Here is an 18,314-nt window from a genome sequence, read left to right on the forward strand (position 1 = left end):
AAAACAACTATAACAAAAAAGTGTTTGTAAAGTACTGTTTTTGTTCTTTTCCTTCCAGTGTAAGGAATGCCAGCTTAAGTTCCATAAATTTTTCAGGAACACCACACTTTTATGTGGTGTAACAGGAACACAGTAAATTATGAGCAACTTTACAATAAAAGGAACAGCAACAAAAACCCTGCCTAGGTAAGTCCTTGAAAATTACACTCAGGGCCACTCAGGCAACCTCATTCTTTGCCTTTTTAGGCAGGTCAGTCCTCCCTTCTCCCTCAGTGTTCTTCTTAGACCTACCAGGGAAAGTTTTAAGTCAAAAACAGATTTTGTATACAGAGATGCACACCTGAAACTCTAATCCATGTTCTCTGAAAAATGTTGCATTCTTCTACCTCTTCCACAATTCATGAGATGTGGAGTGGATGATTTAGCCCAGAGAATACTGCATTCATAACAGACAGTTTCTGCAGATTTCTTAAGATGAAAACTATTTATATCATATTCTCATAGAAAATGAGGTAACAAAAAAAGCATTAAAATAATGTGATTTGTGTCATCCCCTTAATAAATACTGAGTGTACTAGTTGATTTCAAACAGATGCAACAACAGAATAGAAATCTCAAAAAAACTGATTTCCTTTGAGTTGCATGAAAATATGCAACTGGATATGTAGGGGACAAAGATCCTGCAAGTCCTCCAGCCAAGAAAAAGCCTGCAAGATCAGAACACAGCAGAAAATCTGGAAGAGGGAGGTCACTTCTAAATACTCTAACTATGAGGAAATCTTCAGGGACACTGATCTGTAGGCTAGGCTTCTTTCCGCTGCTTGTTAAATGATGCAGTTCTGGGCTCTTCCTCTCTGATTTCAATTTTCTTAACTTCATCCAGTTATGGAGCAGTAAGTCAGAGACTTCAGAAAGAGCCTGCATGCTTTTCCAAGCTAGAAACAGTAAAAAAAAAAAAAAAAACTTAAAGAAGGAATGCAAAGAACACTTCTGCTTTTGGGATCCCCAGGAGTTCTTATGATGCTGGCATTGTGCTGAACGGGATCCCCGGCTACATGTGTTAGCTGGGAGACCCCACAAATCTGACACACAGCAACGGCCTCAGAAAAAGAGTCTTCTTCACTGATCTGCCCTGTTGCCTTTGTCACTGTTCCAAAGCACTCACCAAAAGCAACCTCAGGCTCAAATAAGCAACAGCCTTCAGCTCCCCCCCACCCCTCCTTGCTCCTGCTATCCTTAAAAAGCCCACACTGTAAGAAATGACTGTCTCCTGTCTTTACGCTTTCTCTTAACCTCGAGAAGTGGCAGAATCAGTAACATCCTGTCATGAACATCTAACATACAGAAGCATGAACTGCTACCAGACACTGCCTTTTAATTGTGTGAGTTAATGCTCTATTAGGAGATGATAATGTTGACCTCTAGTGACTAGTCTGGGGATACCTGGTGACACGATTACAGCAAAATGTTTCTGCAAGCAGCTAGCCAAAAATTTCACTGAAGCTGGCACAGAAAACCATTCATCCTCCTCAGGCAGATGAGTAATTGCATGTCCCTTTGATGGAACAGAAACCCCCAGCTGAAACAATGAGCCCAGAAAAGCTGCTACATAGCATAAATTATGCATGCACAGATATATTTGAATACAGAACAATGGTGCACAGATGCCTTCAGCTGTACAATGGCTGCAACTATGAGAGAAAAATGCACTCAGTGAGAGGACTGGACAAAGCGGTCCCCAGAGACAGACACTGTGGTATAGTTTTAGAAGAATATCAAGGGTGAGGAGTCAGTTAAGGAAGAGACTTGACATGAAACTGGTGGATTAAATACATTTTCCAAAACACAGAAATGAAGCAGGAGGAGGTAACTGTGACTTCCTGTAAATAAGCAAGACAGCAACGGAATGCTTCTGTTTCTTACCAGAAATAACCTATTAGTAATAATCTGGAAAAATATTGGATCTAACAGAAAGTAGTTAAACATAAATACTGGACATCAGCAGTGTATACACTTGTTTTTTCAATCTCATCCATTCTGCTTAACAGGACTGCTTAATTATGTTTGAAAAATCATGTACAGTATTTTATGCTGCACATTCATAATAAATATTAAGAAGTCCAGAAGACAGATTTCTTTGGAAGTTACTCAGATCTTAGCCACAGTTTCAAAATAACAAGTACTCTATTTCCCTACTACTTCAAAAGAAACGAAGAAAAACACTCTTCTCAGGAAAGCCATTCCAAGCATACCAAGGAAACAGCAGATTTTCAGGAAAAAAAAGTTAAAGAAAGGATTGGGAAGGAGAAGACACTCCACACTAATAACACAGCAGAGTAGCATACTGACTTTACAGCAAAAGGAAACATGAGTAGTATGCTTACCCGCAACAACTGTGACATGGATTTGAAGTAGGGAGAAAATCTAGTTCCTCACAAATTAAAGGTAGTTGTTTCCCAATGGAAAATGACTTTTCCCATTTTTTGGAGAATTTACACATTTAATACAACTCTTCTTATAGAGCTTAACATACATCTTAATATCACTGTTTAATTCTCAGCTTGCACTAATCAACATCAAAACAGAGTAAAGACAACCTGCCAACAAAAAGTAAACTGAAAATACACATCTTGATACTCAAATACATAACAGTTTTTTTTCAGCTATTTGGGTATTGCATTTGCTTTGCGCACAGTGGTTAACTGGCAGCATGAAGATGAACTGGTGCTGCTGTGTGCCACAAATGGTTTTGCTCCATACTGCAGCAACTTGAAATCTGGGGTGTGTTTACATCCAAATTTCAGAAAGATTCAGAAATACATTGTTCTGTATTCATATTTCAGAAACTTATAATTTGGATCTTCTTAAATTATTATTTGCATTGAATTTACTAAAATATTTTAAAAACTGTCTTTTCAATGAGATCGTCCATGCCTGGAAGCATCCTACTGTACCAATTCAGTCATGAGATAGTGCCGACAGAGGGAGACAAAGAGCAAGCTATGCCTCTGGCTGCATAAAGCACAGGTAGGACGAAGTTTTACAATGAAATGCTTTATGCAGTAAATAACATTTATAAACAAAAGAATCTGTAATTTAAGTAAGGGATTTAAAAATGAAACAAGTGAAAAACAAATTGCTAACAAGCAAGAGCACAAAGTAAATATGCAAACAGTTTCTCTGCAAACAGTTGTTTTAATTTTCTGGGTATAGCTGATTACTTCTGAACTCTTACCTAGCAGCTTAATTTTCGAATTTTAATAAACAGTTATACACGCATACCTTATATGGTTGTGCAAGTATTTGTAAATACCTACAATCCTTTTCTTAGTGTTCCTCAAGGTATAACCTCTCAGCTGGTTATATTCTCAGCACATGTAGCATTCGGGAGGGAAAGGCAAAGACATTACTTAGCATATCCAAATGCATCAGGTCACTAGCTGTGCAGGATGCACGTCCCACACTTCACTAGCAATCCAATCTAATATCAGCATGTACAGCTCATGCTAAAGCTCTCTGACTTTGTAGCATATTACTTTGGCTGAGAAAGAATTAAAGTAAGTGTTACTCCCTTCCCACTGACCTATGGACTTGGGTAGTGTTAAATAAAGAAGCTACTGGTTTAATCTTATGAAGATGGCAAAAATAAAGCCATTAGCTAACTGCATGCTAAGAATGCAAATTGAGAAATGCTCACATCGGGAGGGACTCAGCCCTTTAAAGCTTTCCTCTCCAAACAGAATTCCCCTCCACCCACCCCCACCATTCTTTGCCAGTTCGGTTCCTACAATGTGTACCAGGCACAACTTCCAGAGAAGTACTGAGTTTGCCTCCCAGTCTGGTTGTTTTTTACTCAACGTTCTATACTTGGAGTCTACGCTACTTAGGTTACAGTTCTACCTACAAACAATCAAAACTCACATGAACTGGCACAGCCACCAAAATAATCAGTCCTATTGTGCCCCTCCCAGCTCCTTCTCTTGTGCAGCACAAGCGTGAAGTAAGCAGCAGCTGGACTCAGAAGCCACAGTGATTAGCATCTCCCTGCCCTTGACACAGAAACCAGATCACTGTTTACCTAGGCACAAAGATGACTTTCACTGACACCTAGAAGCTGTAAGGGATTCCTTTGTCCTATGCAATTATAACTAACACTAAAACTCACTCAAGAATGGACCATTACAGAGAAAAGGCAGGGTTGAAATCAACTTGCACACAGGTTTTCCTTAAATAGAGAATTCTGAAAAATTCAAAAGGGATATCGCAATTTGAAGGAACGAACTCAAAGCCTTATTGAACATACTAGACTTCTGCATCACGACTTTGTTGTTTTCCTTTAAAGAAAAGGTGATGGCTTTTTCCAGTGAAGGAAGATCCCTGAACCTTGACTTGTCCTATCCTCTAGTTCTGTTTTCTTGAGTCTGCAAGGTACTAGAGCAATACTCCAAGTGAAGCAAATGACTGAGATCTTGACTGATTAAGCCTGAAGTCTTAAAAGACAGCTTGTCATGCACTATTTGCTGTTACATTGCTGACTTGAGTACACTCAGTTCCCGTGCTTTTTCTTCTTCCCCGTCTGCCCATTGCTCCAGCTTCTCACTGACAGTTGTGCATTTCCAACATAAACATCTTTGATATATTAAGAACTAAGTGAGGGCAGCATAAAACATGCAGAGCCTTTCATCAAAATATCTGAAGTACCACTTACTATTAATTTTTATTTGTGAGCTAAACTTAAAAGCCTCCATTTTTAATGTACATAATGTAACTGTATTGTAGCCTAGAGAAACTAGAAGCTTGATGGAGAATTTCATATTCCTTCACCCACTGCATACAATGCTGTGCTTATACTCTTGATATATCCATGTAAATGAGCAGAAAATCATTCCTTCTTCATAAACCACTAAAATTATTAAATCCAGAAAAATACGCAGCTATAGTTAAAACTCAGTGAATTTAGAACTGAGTTTGTACCTAAAGTATATCAAAGTTTCCTCTGAACCAATGCAGGGAAGAATGCTATCAGTTAAGACTAGTTAGTTGATTTATTTCTCAAGCTAGCAAAACCACACACACTTGGCACGAAGAGAGATTTAAAACAAATAAGATTCATGTGTCCTTGCCTTTGACATTGTTGCTTGTTTCTAGCCATTTTTAAAAAGAGATAACTGTTCCCCATTTCCTTTTCATGCATGTGTTACGATTTATACCCACAGAACAGACAGAAAACAAATCATTGTTTTACAAGCTCCTTTTATCAAGGCATCTTAGAGAATAACAAGGGTTATTTGAAGTAGTATGAATACCCTGAACTCCCACTGACTTTGGGTAGGAGTCAAGCTCATTCACATGAGCAGTTACTCAAAAACTCAGCACCTTACAGAGTAAATCCCTGCATAGCTATCAAGTTACTTCATGTGTTTTTTGTAACAAGACAGACTGCTTTGAATAAGAACAGGCTGTGTCTCTCACCAGCCAGAATAAGGAACTGATTCAGGAGTAGAAGCATCTTGCTTTACAACCAACTATCACAGGTTGCACACCTTGATTGGTCTGATTGCTTTCTCCTCATATTCCTAAAGTTTTATGCAACCATTGCAGCCGAGGTAACTGAGCATGTGTCATCCAATGGGATTATTTCAAGACATGCTACTTATGAATTCTTGATAAGTTTTAAGTATCTTTTATGCTTATACTTTCCACTTCATTAATATCTTAAAGATATTATTAAAATAAAAGAACATATTCAGTATATTACTGTGTGCTAGACATGCTTAATACTAGATCCAGATTCTATGTGCATGCCCCTGAAGCCAGATACATATGTGCATTATAGCTCACCCACAGAGGGCATTACCATTTGGTTGTAAGAAAGTACTACATGTATAAGGAGCAGCAGCAAAGCATGATTACTTCGCAAGCAAGTGCAAAGCTGCACCCTAAGCAACCATCACAATAGGAGGTTTTGTCCTTATCCCATTTTGCTATTGACTTTGGTGCCTATCAGACTGTAGCAAGATAATTCAGCTTGTTAAAAGAGCAGAGAACTAGCAAAATAATTAATGTTTTGCTGCTACTGAGACTGCAGTGAGTTCGCAGTGACTGGCATTTCTACAGACTTCCACTACAGACAGCTTTCATCCTTGCACACTTTTCAAATACTAATTCTGTTAGTTGCTTTACAGAGTATTTTCACAAGAGCATTTGTTCTGCAATGGACAGATATGAAAGTATGAGTGGAAAAGACAAAGGAAGTTTTATCTGTCGCTTAGCAAAGAGCAGCACACTGTGGTACAAAATATAATGAAAATGGATTGAAAGTTTTAAGAGGTAGGACAAAGAACAGATATATTCACATAAGTGGAGGAACATAAGGAAGCAACAAGACAGAAGCATAACAGCTCAATTAATAAACACACTGAACTGAGTTACTGCCTAAGCCCTTTCAGAAGCCAGTCCAGCCCTGGAGCGGGCTGCTACTGCCCCCTCCATCACCTACGCGTCCTGGCAGCAGAGGACAGGGCCAAACTCTTCGTGTAACGCCAGGACGGCGCCTCTCCAGACACAGGAATTCCAGCAACATTGCCATGTCCTACAAGCGCACAGTACTGTAGTATTACTGCTTGATGCTTCCTATCTGTCAGCTACAATCCCCCCTCTGTTGCCAGTCCACATTAGCTGCCAATTTCATCATGACAGCAAGCAAGCTGCAGTCTCTGCATCTCAATTGAAATTCGCCTTCTGAGATGCACAAGCTACTGCCAACAGCCTCCACTAGGAACTAAACAGTATGCTGCAGTGACAGCTCCTGCTTTTAGCTGGCAGAAACAGCCAGATTGGAACCATTTTGATGCTAGCTGGAAAACATACAGAACTATTCACGCCACTCCCCCAAATACCCTACACACAAAGAGCCCCAGAGCAAGTGATCTGAGGAGCTGGAAACCCCTTAGTTTACTGCTGTGAGTGAAAGGGACCCCTTCAATATCCTAGATCTCAACTAAGATATACAAATTCTCCCATTGGGTGTGAAGGGTATCTGAAGTGCAGAGCTCAACCCTTGGGAACAAACAAAAAAGAACAAATCAAAGCTAAAAACACAACTTAAATGTTCAGTGCTAGTTTAAACACATTGGTATCCATTGATTAAAATAAGGTTCAGTTTCGCTTTCCTGATCAGCCATGTCTGAAACCATTCCACCGTAAAACATCCAGCATTGTTCCAGAAAGCCTCAAGCACTACAATAAAGCCTGTACTACTCTCTGGGAAACAAATTGCCATGATTGGGCATTTGAGGAACTTGTTCAGTCAATAAGGCTGAATAAAGTAAGAACTTGGGCAATTAGTGATCTCTAGAAATAGCCAGAGCTCCATAAAATCTTTGATAAGCAATCCATAGGATGCCATGCACTGCCTTCTGATTTCAGGATTTGGGATCAGGTGCTTACTAGTAAATTCTACTTCAGTTGGTCCCATATTGCCCTCTATAATCCCAGCATTTATTGGGGTGGAAAGGGAAGAGGGAAAGATTTAATTGTAAGTGATTACAGAGAGAACTTCAACTCTCATTCTGAAGATGGTAAGTCTATATACCAATGATGATGCAAGTCTACCAAAGGCATTAGAATACATATAAATTCCCATGAAGACAGAATATATGGATCTGAAGAAGCCTGAAACAACAGCTGAAAGAAGGTTTGCCTGATTTTAGTAACGCTATCACCATCCAAGAAAGTAAGCTGCGTGTCATTTTTTATTAGTTATTTAATTTGACCTCCAAGAAGAAATAGAGATAAGTCTGTAAAACTGGCTAGGAAGGTTCTTATTTTGAAAGATACACAGCTAACACTTGAACATGTAACATCACCTGCATGGTTTGTTTATTTTTGCCTCCTTCTTTTCAAAACAGAAGAGCCAAACCATGGTTTACCACCACCAGAAAACAAACAAACAAACAAACAAAAAAAAACCACACACTATCAGGTACCATCTTGTGTTTCAAGAGATGCTTGAACCTCAAACTCACAGAATACACAATACTTAAAACATATGCATGGCTCACTACATGCAGCATTTTTTGGGGGGGGAGAAAAATACAAGCTGGGAAGAGAATCATTGCTTTCCCACTTCTGTCAGTACAAGTCCAGGCTGCATTCTGTATTTATCCAGCTCCCCAAAAATCAAACTGAGAGACCTGCAGTGATTCTGTGATTAAGACAAAAGTTTAGTTCTAATTCACACAAGAGTTTCTCTCCTGGCCCCGAGCATGAGAACTGCATTGAAAATGGAAGAGCAGAGCATCCATTTTTTCCACACCTTCCTGAAGCAGACATGCCTACTAGGCACATTGATACAGATAGCTGGAAGCAAACTCCTGAGCTTTGCATTAAATGCAACATCTCATTTAGGAAATAAAAGAACAGTTCATAGAATTGTAATGCAAAAAAATTTAATTTTTTTAAAAAAAGCATTCGTGATACGGAAGGGCACAATACAAAGTTCTCAAACAACACAACACAAACAACTTGAAAAGCCTTTTTTCGATTGGAAGCGATTGTTTAATACAAAGACTAGATGCCAGTACCGCTTATTGTGTAAAGCTTATGACAATGGATTCAGATTGATTCCCTGAAAACCTCCTCTCTTTGAAGAAATACTGAATATTAAGGTCACGGCTGAAATAAATACAAGAAATTCAGGGTTGTATTTGTCTCCGCCCTCACTTCTAAACATTGGGATTGGGCTTAATGGTAGAAAGCAGATAATAAAGGCACACTGTGGATTGAAAGCAAGGCTAGAGATTCTAGCCTTTAACCTTTCTGGCTTTTCTCTGGGTGTCTTGTAAACAAACATACAGTGAAAAAATCCAACCCTCTTAAAGTGGTGCACATTGAAAAAGATGTCTGAATGAAAAAATGTAAACTACTTAAATTGTAAAACATTGTATACTTATGCATTTTTTTCTTTTACCATTTCCTTAAGGGATTTGAGATTACACATTAGAGAAATTAAGTACCTTTCAAAGTTTGGTGTTATTTCAGTCTGGCAGAACTATCATAAAATGCATACTTAAGATCATTGCTCACCTATCAGTTGTGTTGATTGTGGCAAAGGGCAGATTCACTGCTAAAAAAATGAAGTTATTGGCCAAAACCATGTGTACAGTTTACTTGCTTATTCAACTTTTTCAATACAACTTGCCAATTTCAAAAAACCTTTAAAGAAAATACTTGCCTATTTAAAAAAAAAAAATTCTAAGCCGCAAGTCTCAGGTGTCAAATTATGGCATGAAGCATTCCCCAGTGTTAATTTACCAAGTTCTAATAGATCTATTGCAATTATTAACAAAGCTCCAGCCAGAGGGGTGCAAATCAGCATACTCCAGTTTAATCGATCACATCTACCACGACTGGCTCCGTTTGTGAACCACGTCAATTCCCGTGGAACTATTACACAACTCAGATTTAGATGGAAATAGAGCCTGGGAGAGCTACATATGGTTGCTATGAAGGACTATTCCAACTGTACTGATCTGCACATAAAAACAACTAATCAGCTTACACTATTTCTAGAACTACATAAAACATAATAATTACATATTTTGGTTCCCTGAGAAGAACAGTGCTCTAACTACAGAGGTCTTTGGAATGCCATCAGTACAGTGAATAAAGAGGTACCTCTTGCACTGCTACTGCAGAGACATCTCATAGTTCCACGTTGATCAGACTCACTTTTGGTATTTTCCTTCAAAATAAACCTTACTCTCCATAGAAGTGTCACTGAAATGGAAGCAAGAGATGACTAGAAACAGTCTAATACTAAAACTGGCTTATCTGTGATTATTTGTTATTGCAAACTGGAATGTATAGTTAGCACACTTGATGACAATGAAGTCTTTAAGAGCACAATTTACCACATTTATTTTACTATAATTAAGATTGTTTTTGAAAACTTTAATATACTACAAGAAGTTTTCAAACCTGTGTTTTTTGGAAAGCTTGCTCTTTTTTTTTCCTCCAGGGGCAGAACTTCTTAAGTGAGCATAATAAATGTCTGCAGCGTTAAGTCTTCAAGTACAATAAAACAGCGCACAGTAGAAAAATTAATAAAGTCAGGAACCATTTTATTTCCATCCAGCTTTGCAAGTATTAAGGATGGCATGAAAACTTATTTCACCACTGTTAATTATGAAATTATTCCATCCCTTGAAGAGACAAAGTTTATAATGCTTTCCTGGTTTTCCCTCCCAGGTACTTATGAACTGTGTGACTATTTGGTTTATTTTAACTTTGTTTTTCAGTTCCTATCTAACACATACCTCTTTCTTCCTCTCCTCAGCCACCAAAATACCATAACTGGGCATGGAGAAGCACTGAGGCAGTCAGTAAGTGAGAGGTTATAAAAAACATTAAATAGCAACACACATTACACTGACACCTGGGATGCTCACAACACACAGAAGACAGCTTTATAACCTTATCGTGTTCTGTTTGCCATCATTATCTACGAAAATCAGTACTGTAAAATTTGACTAGTACACGTGCACAATAGTTATTCCAGATTCTTCTGGTTACTCCCAATTTCTAGGCAACATTTTGTACTTACTATATAAGACAAAAATACTGAAACTGATTTCAGATATTATTGCCCAGCTGGTTTTACTAGCAAGACATAAATGGCATCTTCCACAATTATAAAATTAATGCTTAGTACTTGTCAAAAAATCTTCAAAAATTAAGGTATCATCTTGAAAAATGATTTTCAGTATATCCCATGCAATTGAACTGCTCAAATAGCTTAAATTCTCAATTTAAGATATTCTACGTTAGTGAAGAGTTCACATTTAAAAACTAATTCCAGACAGTTTTTAGGCCTCATATGGCAGGAGATGAAACTGTTTAAAATTGTTACTACCAACAGAAATAAATTCCCCATAAGAAAAAAAAAAGTATATACACACACTCACTATAACCAGGCAATCAACTCTTCCATTCCAGTACTATCATAAACATTTAACTAAGTTATTTCAAATAGTAGAATCAAACTGGCAATTCATATTTCAGACTTTCCACATATGATTACCTGTTAAAGGCTGTATTTTTTTGTTCAAGTCCAAACAAATTTTTCTTTTCCAATACAATCAACTCTGTTCAATGCATTTAGGTTTAAGACTAATCTGTAAACTGCTATTCTCTCCATCTATACAGATCTTTAGAGAGTATTAAGTGAAAAGGCTTAGAGGATGCACTGATGTAGAGTTTCATTTCAAGTTTAGCACTTATCTGAGCATGTCTGCAAACGCTCTCTTACACGAGGTGGAAGCGTTTTTAACAACCTTTCTTCTACGATTAGACTATTCCGTTTTAGGAACTGACATTCTTCTAGTTCAGTGGGAAGTGATTCAAGATAGTTTCCAACGAGCTCTAATTGAACAAGATTCAGTAGCTGACCCACGCAAGGGGACAAATTCATCAGACTGTTATTTCCCAGAAGAAGAAATTGCAGCTTTTTGCACTGAAATAATCCATCAGGCAGCATTTCAATCTAGAAAAAGGAAAAAACAAAAATAACCTATGTTAAAATATGTTAACCTGCACTTAAGCTTCAAGTTTTCACATTTCCCGATTTCATTTAAGGGTAAGAAAGCTCTTAGTTCATGGAGGTACATGGAAAGGATAACTAATGCTTTTGTCATTAGATGAGAAAGTGCTTGAGAACGCTACAACATTTTATATACAATTTTTTGTTAAGGAAATGCTTAGTTACTGGCAGAAGTCAAGGCAGAAGCATGGCATGGGTGAGCATATGCATGTGTGCACACGTAGGATTGTGTACAAACATGTGCAGGTGATAGGGGAGATAAATAGACCGCCATCTCCTAAGAACCATTTAACGAAGACAAAGCACAGATTCTGTGGAGAGACATTAGCAGCTCCAGTGTTGTGAAACCTGTACAAACAGCACAGTGGTAATTAATCCCGGTCCACACTATTAACATATAAAAACAACCTTACAAGTGAAAGCAATTTGAAACCTGAACAGAAGTCCTCAGGTCATAAACCCTACAATAACAAGCCTCTCAGTTTAGCACTGCTGCTGAGGTTACCAGCTATTTCCCTCCTCCCAGTCAGACAGCTGCGCTGCTCATGAGCTAGCTGCTGATTCACTAAAGCTTTCACTTTAGCCACTTCAGGTAAAAATTTAACACGGATCATTGCCATTAATATACTACATAGGATAGACAGGCGCAGGGAAACGGAAGGTACATTTTAGCACCCATCCCAGCCTATGCTATCTGTGATTATGGAACAGAGCCCTGAAGACACTTTAGGACTAAGATAGCACTTAGTATCAAACAAGCTTTCATGATACTGAAGTTCTAGCAAATAAACAAGTACCACCTTCTCTCAGCTCCACCTTGTTTACTTCAATCATCAGCACTACAAAAACATTTTGAATCAGGACTGCTCCAGAAGGAACAGGAGGTTAAAGTCAATATTTGATTTTCTTTTTTTAAGTAGTAATTCAAAGTTCTACTTACATGGTTTTTTGTCAAAGCCAAGTACTGCAGATTGGTCAGATAACTGATTTCTTCAGGTATAGAGGTTAGCTTATTATAGCTAAGATCCAAATATTGCAACTTTTTGCAAAGAAATAGCTGCAATGGAACATTTTTAATATTATTGTAATTTAGATACAGTTGTTCCAGGTTTGATAACGCACCAATCTGCACTGGAACATATGAAATGCTGTTGTGCCACAGTTTTAAGCAAGAAAGGTTCTTAAGATGCTGAAAACTAATTATTTCTTCCACTGTTCTGAGATTATTTTCTTTTAAGTCAATTTCATGCAAATTGTTTAGGGTAAAAATAGAATGGGGTATGCGCTCTAGATCACAGCAGATTAATTCCAAGGTTCTCAGGTTTACCAGCTTCTTCAAGTTATTTAGCACTATCAATTTATTTCCCTCGTTGTTGATAGACAAGTGTTGCAAAGAAGGCAGAAGATCTGTAACCACTTGAGGTATACGGGAAAGGTTGGTTTTTAAGTGAATTGATCTCAGATTTTTTAGTCCCTGAAAGCTTTCATTGTAAATGGAGTTGTGATGATCTAGCACAAAATATCCCGTTAAGCACAATTCTTTAAGGTTTTTCAGATGAAAGACCCAAAAGGGAATTCTTCCCATCTCACTTGATTTCAGACGCAATGTTTTCAGATTTTCTTCTAAAAAGCTCACTGCTGGATAATCCATAGTTAGTGATGAATGATAAACGTTGAGTTCTTTGAGATTGACTAGCTGGGTCACAGCTGAAGGAAGTTTGGCTTCGGGAATAAGTTCCAAGCTTAGGACTTCTATTTCTGTCAGTTCAAATACACTGTCTGGAAGACCGTTTAACATAAAAAGGTTAAGTTCAATATTGTCCTGGGCATTTCTTACTAGTTTATTTTTCAGTTTTTCCACTGACCATTCATTGTTCAGATTAATCTGTTTCAGTTTGTTTTCACTCAAATCAGACAGGAATATTGAGAATCGTTGGGAATAAAGAGGATCATACTGATCTGCCAAGTGGAGAATAAATGCAAAGTCATTCTTTACATCAGGTATATCGCTGTAGTTACTTTTCTCTCTCAGCTTCTCAAAAGAATATTGCTTAAGTGAACTTCTTAACATCCACCACAAACTGTACGTACAAGTTAAGCCATAGAAGATCACTAAAACAACATAAAACGAAGCCAGAACTTTAAAAATTTCTGCTAGTGAATAAACACACTGGTACCTTTTGTAGCCTGTAAAGGCTTGAACATTAACTACACAATCTATTTCAAGTGTAATAAAAGATAAATAATAGGGAACATAAATTATTATTATTACAAACACAATGACTTTGACTATGATCTGTTTCATATACACTTTATATATGACATCCTTCTCTTCAACGTGTACTCTGAATTTCTTCACTTTTTCAAATATAGCTTTAGCTTGTTCCCCTTCTTTTTTGTCAAGAACACTTGAGGAATTTTCTCTTCCAGTTGTTTCCAAGCCAGGCTGCGTATATGGCAGGGACTGTCTGCTAGCCCCTATATCTACTGAACTCCCAGGTGATGAAATCACTGCTTTGGATTTGGATATTGGCAACTTCCTCACAGACTGCTCGGCAACTGTTTCTGAGAGGGCACGCGTTGTCCATGGAGAATCAAAACACTTCTGAAGAATTGCTACAAAGTGCTCAAGCCTGGAACTTGTACTAGGATAGTAAAGCCAGAAATTACTGCAAGCTGCAAAAATAAAGGTATGCAGAAGCACTAGGTATGGAAAAAATTTGGCAAACCAATGAAGTTCTCTCTCATAACATACTGCGTCAATATAGGAATACTGCTGCCGATGGAGATCATTCTGGATTTTAAGCGGGATGATTATCTGTGCTGTAGAGCTAGCAGACATGTTAAGGTTGGTTTTAACTAAATCCCAAGGCACGGCACAATGATTGTCAAATTCTAGCTTGCAAGGAAGACAACACAACACTCTGGTTTGAGTAAGCTGGAGAGCCCCAGCAAGCACAGCAACTAGCAGCATTATCATGGTGAGGTAATACCAGAAGACATCCCACCATGGTTTTAGTATGTGGTAGGATGACTGGGCATCTGCTAAGTATTTGAGTTCTGTTAGCGTGATCATGACTTTCACCTGTGAGAGAACAGCAGCTGGTAGAGGAAAAAAGAAAAGACATCCTTAGAGAATGGTTAAAAACAATTTATTTCACCATTAAACACTTGAAGCTTATCACTGTTTTCATGATTTGTAGATCTAATATGAAATATTGGCCTAGTATTCAAAGTACAGCGAAAGGATCCAAGAATTCCTGGTACTTAACACCATAGCCATGATTTCATTTTATTTTATTTTTTATTTAATATTAAAATAGCATCAGAAATTAGTAGAAATGCTTTTTTGCATTTGGGTACTAGTCAAGAACAAGCAGGTACGAGTTGAGTGCCTGAGATATTACTAGCAGTCCTTGACCTCTATCCTAAGTTTATGTAACTAAAGTTATTTATCTTTTATTAAGAATGCCAAAAATCAGAGCAATATGGTAACAGGACTGCTCTTGTAATTTAGAATTTTCTACTGAATTAAATCATTCCACCCAATTCGTAAAGAATAACGAGTGAACAAAATTTCTTGTAAGAACAGTTCTGCATTACATATCCTTACATATAATTCCCCTTCTCCTACCAAGAGATTTGAAAATGTAGCTTTTCTAACATTTTTATTGTGCATTATTGTCATTCTCATGCACACACATGTATGTAATTGTCAAATTTAACCCCTAGCAGCATACATTTGATTAATACTTACTTTATTAAAGAGAATGAAATATACAGCACCTCTCAGTCAGGAGGTCTACACCTTTTAAAATTCCTTGGACATGCCATCTTTACATTTGTCTTCATTCTGCATGGAAAAACATTGAATATACTTACTTGGGTGAAGCCATTAAAATACAGAGCAAATATTCAGCTTTCAGCACAACTACTGCCTTACTGCAGACATCAGGAGCTGGTAAGCTCTGCACTGCTACAGCTACACAAAATGGAACAGAGCACACTTGGACATGAACATCTTGAGCGTAAAGTCAAAGTTTTACACCATCATATCAACACAAGAAAAAAGAGCAAACAGCCTACAGCTAACTATTTCACTGGAAAGTATTTTTTTTTTCAGCCAAACAGCTCTGTGAAAATAAAATATGCACCATACATTACTCTGAGAAATAGTTCAGTCAGTTTTGATACACCAAAGTTTGGCAGAAAGGTAGGTTTCTCAAAAATTGAGGGCCATATTTTACTTCATAAAACAAATTATCCACTGTCAAAAGCAATACCACAGACACTACCAGTTTCGAGGCAAACTTACTACACAATTTTGTTAAGCACTACAGATAACAAGGACTGATGATGTTCTGTATTTGTCCTGATGTACTCTTACTGCACTTTTAATTTCCAACACAATTGACAAGCTGCTATAAAAATACAAATAGCAGGACTGAGGCAGAACCCTATTCTTATCCTACATTCACGTTTGAAGAGAGAGGAATGGCCAAAATTAAATTAGTATTTCTTCATTTGACAAGGCAGCTTTTAACAAAATGCAGAAACTTACCAGGCCTGCTCAAGGTAAAGCAGCTGAAGAAGGACAGGATGGTTGTAATATGCTCCTGGAGAGAAAAAAGGTTTCATCAGATCATGAAACATTTGGTTCTCCACAACTGAGTAATTCAACAGCACTTCAGTCGTCTTTCCACAGCAGTGTTTTAAAAAATCTAACATTTAATAAGCCAAAGTTCTAGTTAGAATCCTTTAAGATACCATCCCTGTGAAATATTTACTGGGTCACTAACCAAGCATTGCTTTCCCTGAAGTAGAGATGGAGTAACAGCCCTTGTCATTGTCACCTAAGTGCTAAAAGCCATTTAAGCACAAACGGTTTTGCATTTACATAAGAAGTTGCTACTCCTGCAGCTGAGGTGTTATAACCACAGCTGAGAAATAGCAATTTTTTCATTCACTGCAGCTCAACTTGCAAAAACAGATCTGTAAGTATCTCTAAAATCAGCTCTTTTGGAATAATTCTTTGGCACTTGGACATAAATTCACAGGTGTAAAAACACAGAAAGGTACTAAACACATCAAATTAAGGCTCTCATTTCACTAAAAGTATCTGGATACTGTCTCTACTCAAGCCATAAATGCTTGATTTGAACAAAGTTCAAAAAAAAAGTTTTTTTTTTTCCCATTTCTAACCTAGAATTAAAACAGAACTTTATAATAAAAAGAAGTATTTAGGACCCCTGTTAAAGTTGTAAAGAACACACCAAGAGATTAATATGTTGAAGATGAAACAGAAGTGCAAAAACCATAAATAGTATATATTTAACAAAGAAAATTTGAAAAGTTGAGGTGATAGCAGAATTGGCTGAGAGTCTGGAATAATGTGAAAAATCATTTGCAGAAGGATGGAAGTATGTTTTTCCTGACAAACGCATGGACCTTGCCAAGGGCACGGGCGCATACTAACATTTTAAGAAATTGCTTTTATAACTAAGCACCTAGAGAAAGCTACAAGTAATACAACTTAATAATGCATGTGTATTTTGATACATGGAAGAAAACTCTCCTGGTAACAGACTTGTCTTGGGGAATAATCAAGGCACAGAATTCAGAGTATGAAAAAATATTAACTTATACTACAACAATTAACACTGGTTGGTTTTGTTATTTTAGCTTTGTATTTAAATTACAAAGAAAACCAGAAAAACTGAACTTAAGTCAATTCTGCTAAAAACATACTGTCTGTACTTGAGTATATGCATAACCCAGTACATCATCTTCAAGCAATGCTTTAATGCTCAAAGTGGTTTGTGCTTATGTAGTCAGAGAACTCAGAGTGAGACTGACCCATGTAATTCCATCAGGTTTGCTTCCTACAAAAATGCTTTCTTTGTCATCTCTCTGCCTCACACTAGAAAATTGTTAGTCCCTATCACATATCCTAGAAAAGAAAAGTTCTTACTGGGGTTTTAGAACTGTTTCTAGCAGAAAGTGAGTGTCACAGTATTAAGTGCTTAGATACTTAAACTCCAGTTATCCTAATGACCACTTTTGAAACCTCCTGATGAAACGTGTATTTATTACAATTCCATGTATGCAAAATAAACTCCCCTATTGGAGAAATACACAGTATATACAAGTATAATATAAACATGTGAATTATTAATGATAATTTTGCTCAAGACAGTTTTCTTTCAGATCTTATCTGTATGCCAAGACTGACTAATCAAATGGAAAGAAGCTGAAGTGTAATGGGCTTGATGACTCTCATCTCCAGCTGCTTTCAACCCATATCAGAGCCATAAAAGCTTTTCAAAGTGGCCTAATTCAATTGGCACTCTTTCTCAGAAGATGAGAGAAAGAAATTTAGCCCCAAGCTAAGTGATGACTTCAGGAGTTACCCCAGGCTGGAACCATGTCTCAGGCCAGAAAAATAAAATAGTAGCATTCACTACTAACTAGGCAATTTTTAATTACTTACAACTTCAATAGAAACAAATCCAGCATATGAATAAGAGGCTATCATTCTGAAAAAATATTACCTATTACCACTAGAAACTCTATCTTCCTCCAAAAGGTTGCTTAGTATTGCATTACTCCTCCCCTTGGTCAATGCTTATATAACTGTAGGCACACTTGGTTGGGGTGGCTCTGACACGTGACACTTGTCCCCAGATGATGATGGGCTACAAAAGCCAATACC

The 18,314-nt window shown here is 37.4% G+C and overlaps 1 protein-coding gene across 4 annotated transcripts in view; it reads right to left on the reverse strand.

Annotated features, from left to right (window-relative positions):
* The window catches only part of LRRC8B (leucine rich repeat containing 8 VRAC subunit B), a 30,963-nt gene that overhangs the window by 1,419 nt on the left and 11,230 nt on the right, over nt 1-18,314 (reverse strand). For 2 of the 4 annotated variants that reach the window (XM_082765640.1, XM_082765641.1), the window contains exons 2-5: nt 16,164-16,218; nt 15,360-15,455; nt 12,543-14,704; nt 8,369-11,545 (exon numbers count right to left, since the gene is read on the reverse strand). In XM_082765640.1, coding sequence (XP_082621766.1) covers nt 11,273-11,545; nt 12,543-14,678 — 2,409 coding nt within the window. In that variant the 5' untranslated portion in view covers nt 14,679-14,704; nt 15,360-15,455; nt 16,164-16,218 and the 3' untranslated portion in view covers nt 8,369-11,272. Of the gene's footprint in view, nt 1-607; nt 936-8,368; nt 11,546-12,542; nt 14,705-15,359; nt 15,456-16,163; nt 16,219-18,314 lie in introns of those variants that run through there. The other 2 variants (XR_014317995.1, XR_014317994.1) reach the window with 2 other exon arrangements.

Source organism: Aythya marila (genome assembly GCF_965140915.1).
Source record: "Aythya marila genome assembly, chromosome: 8".
Taxonomy (NCBI): Eukaryota; Metazoa; Chordata; class Aves; order Anseriformes; family Anatidae; genus Aythya; species Aythya marila.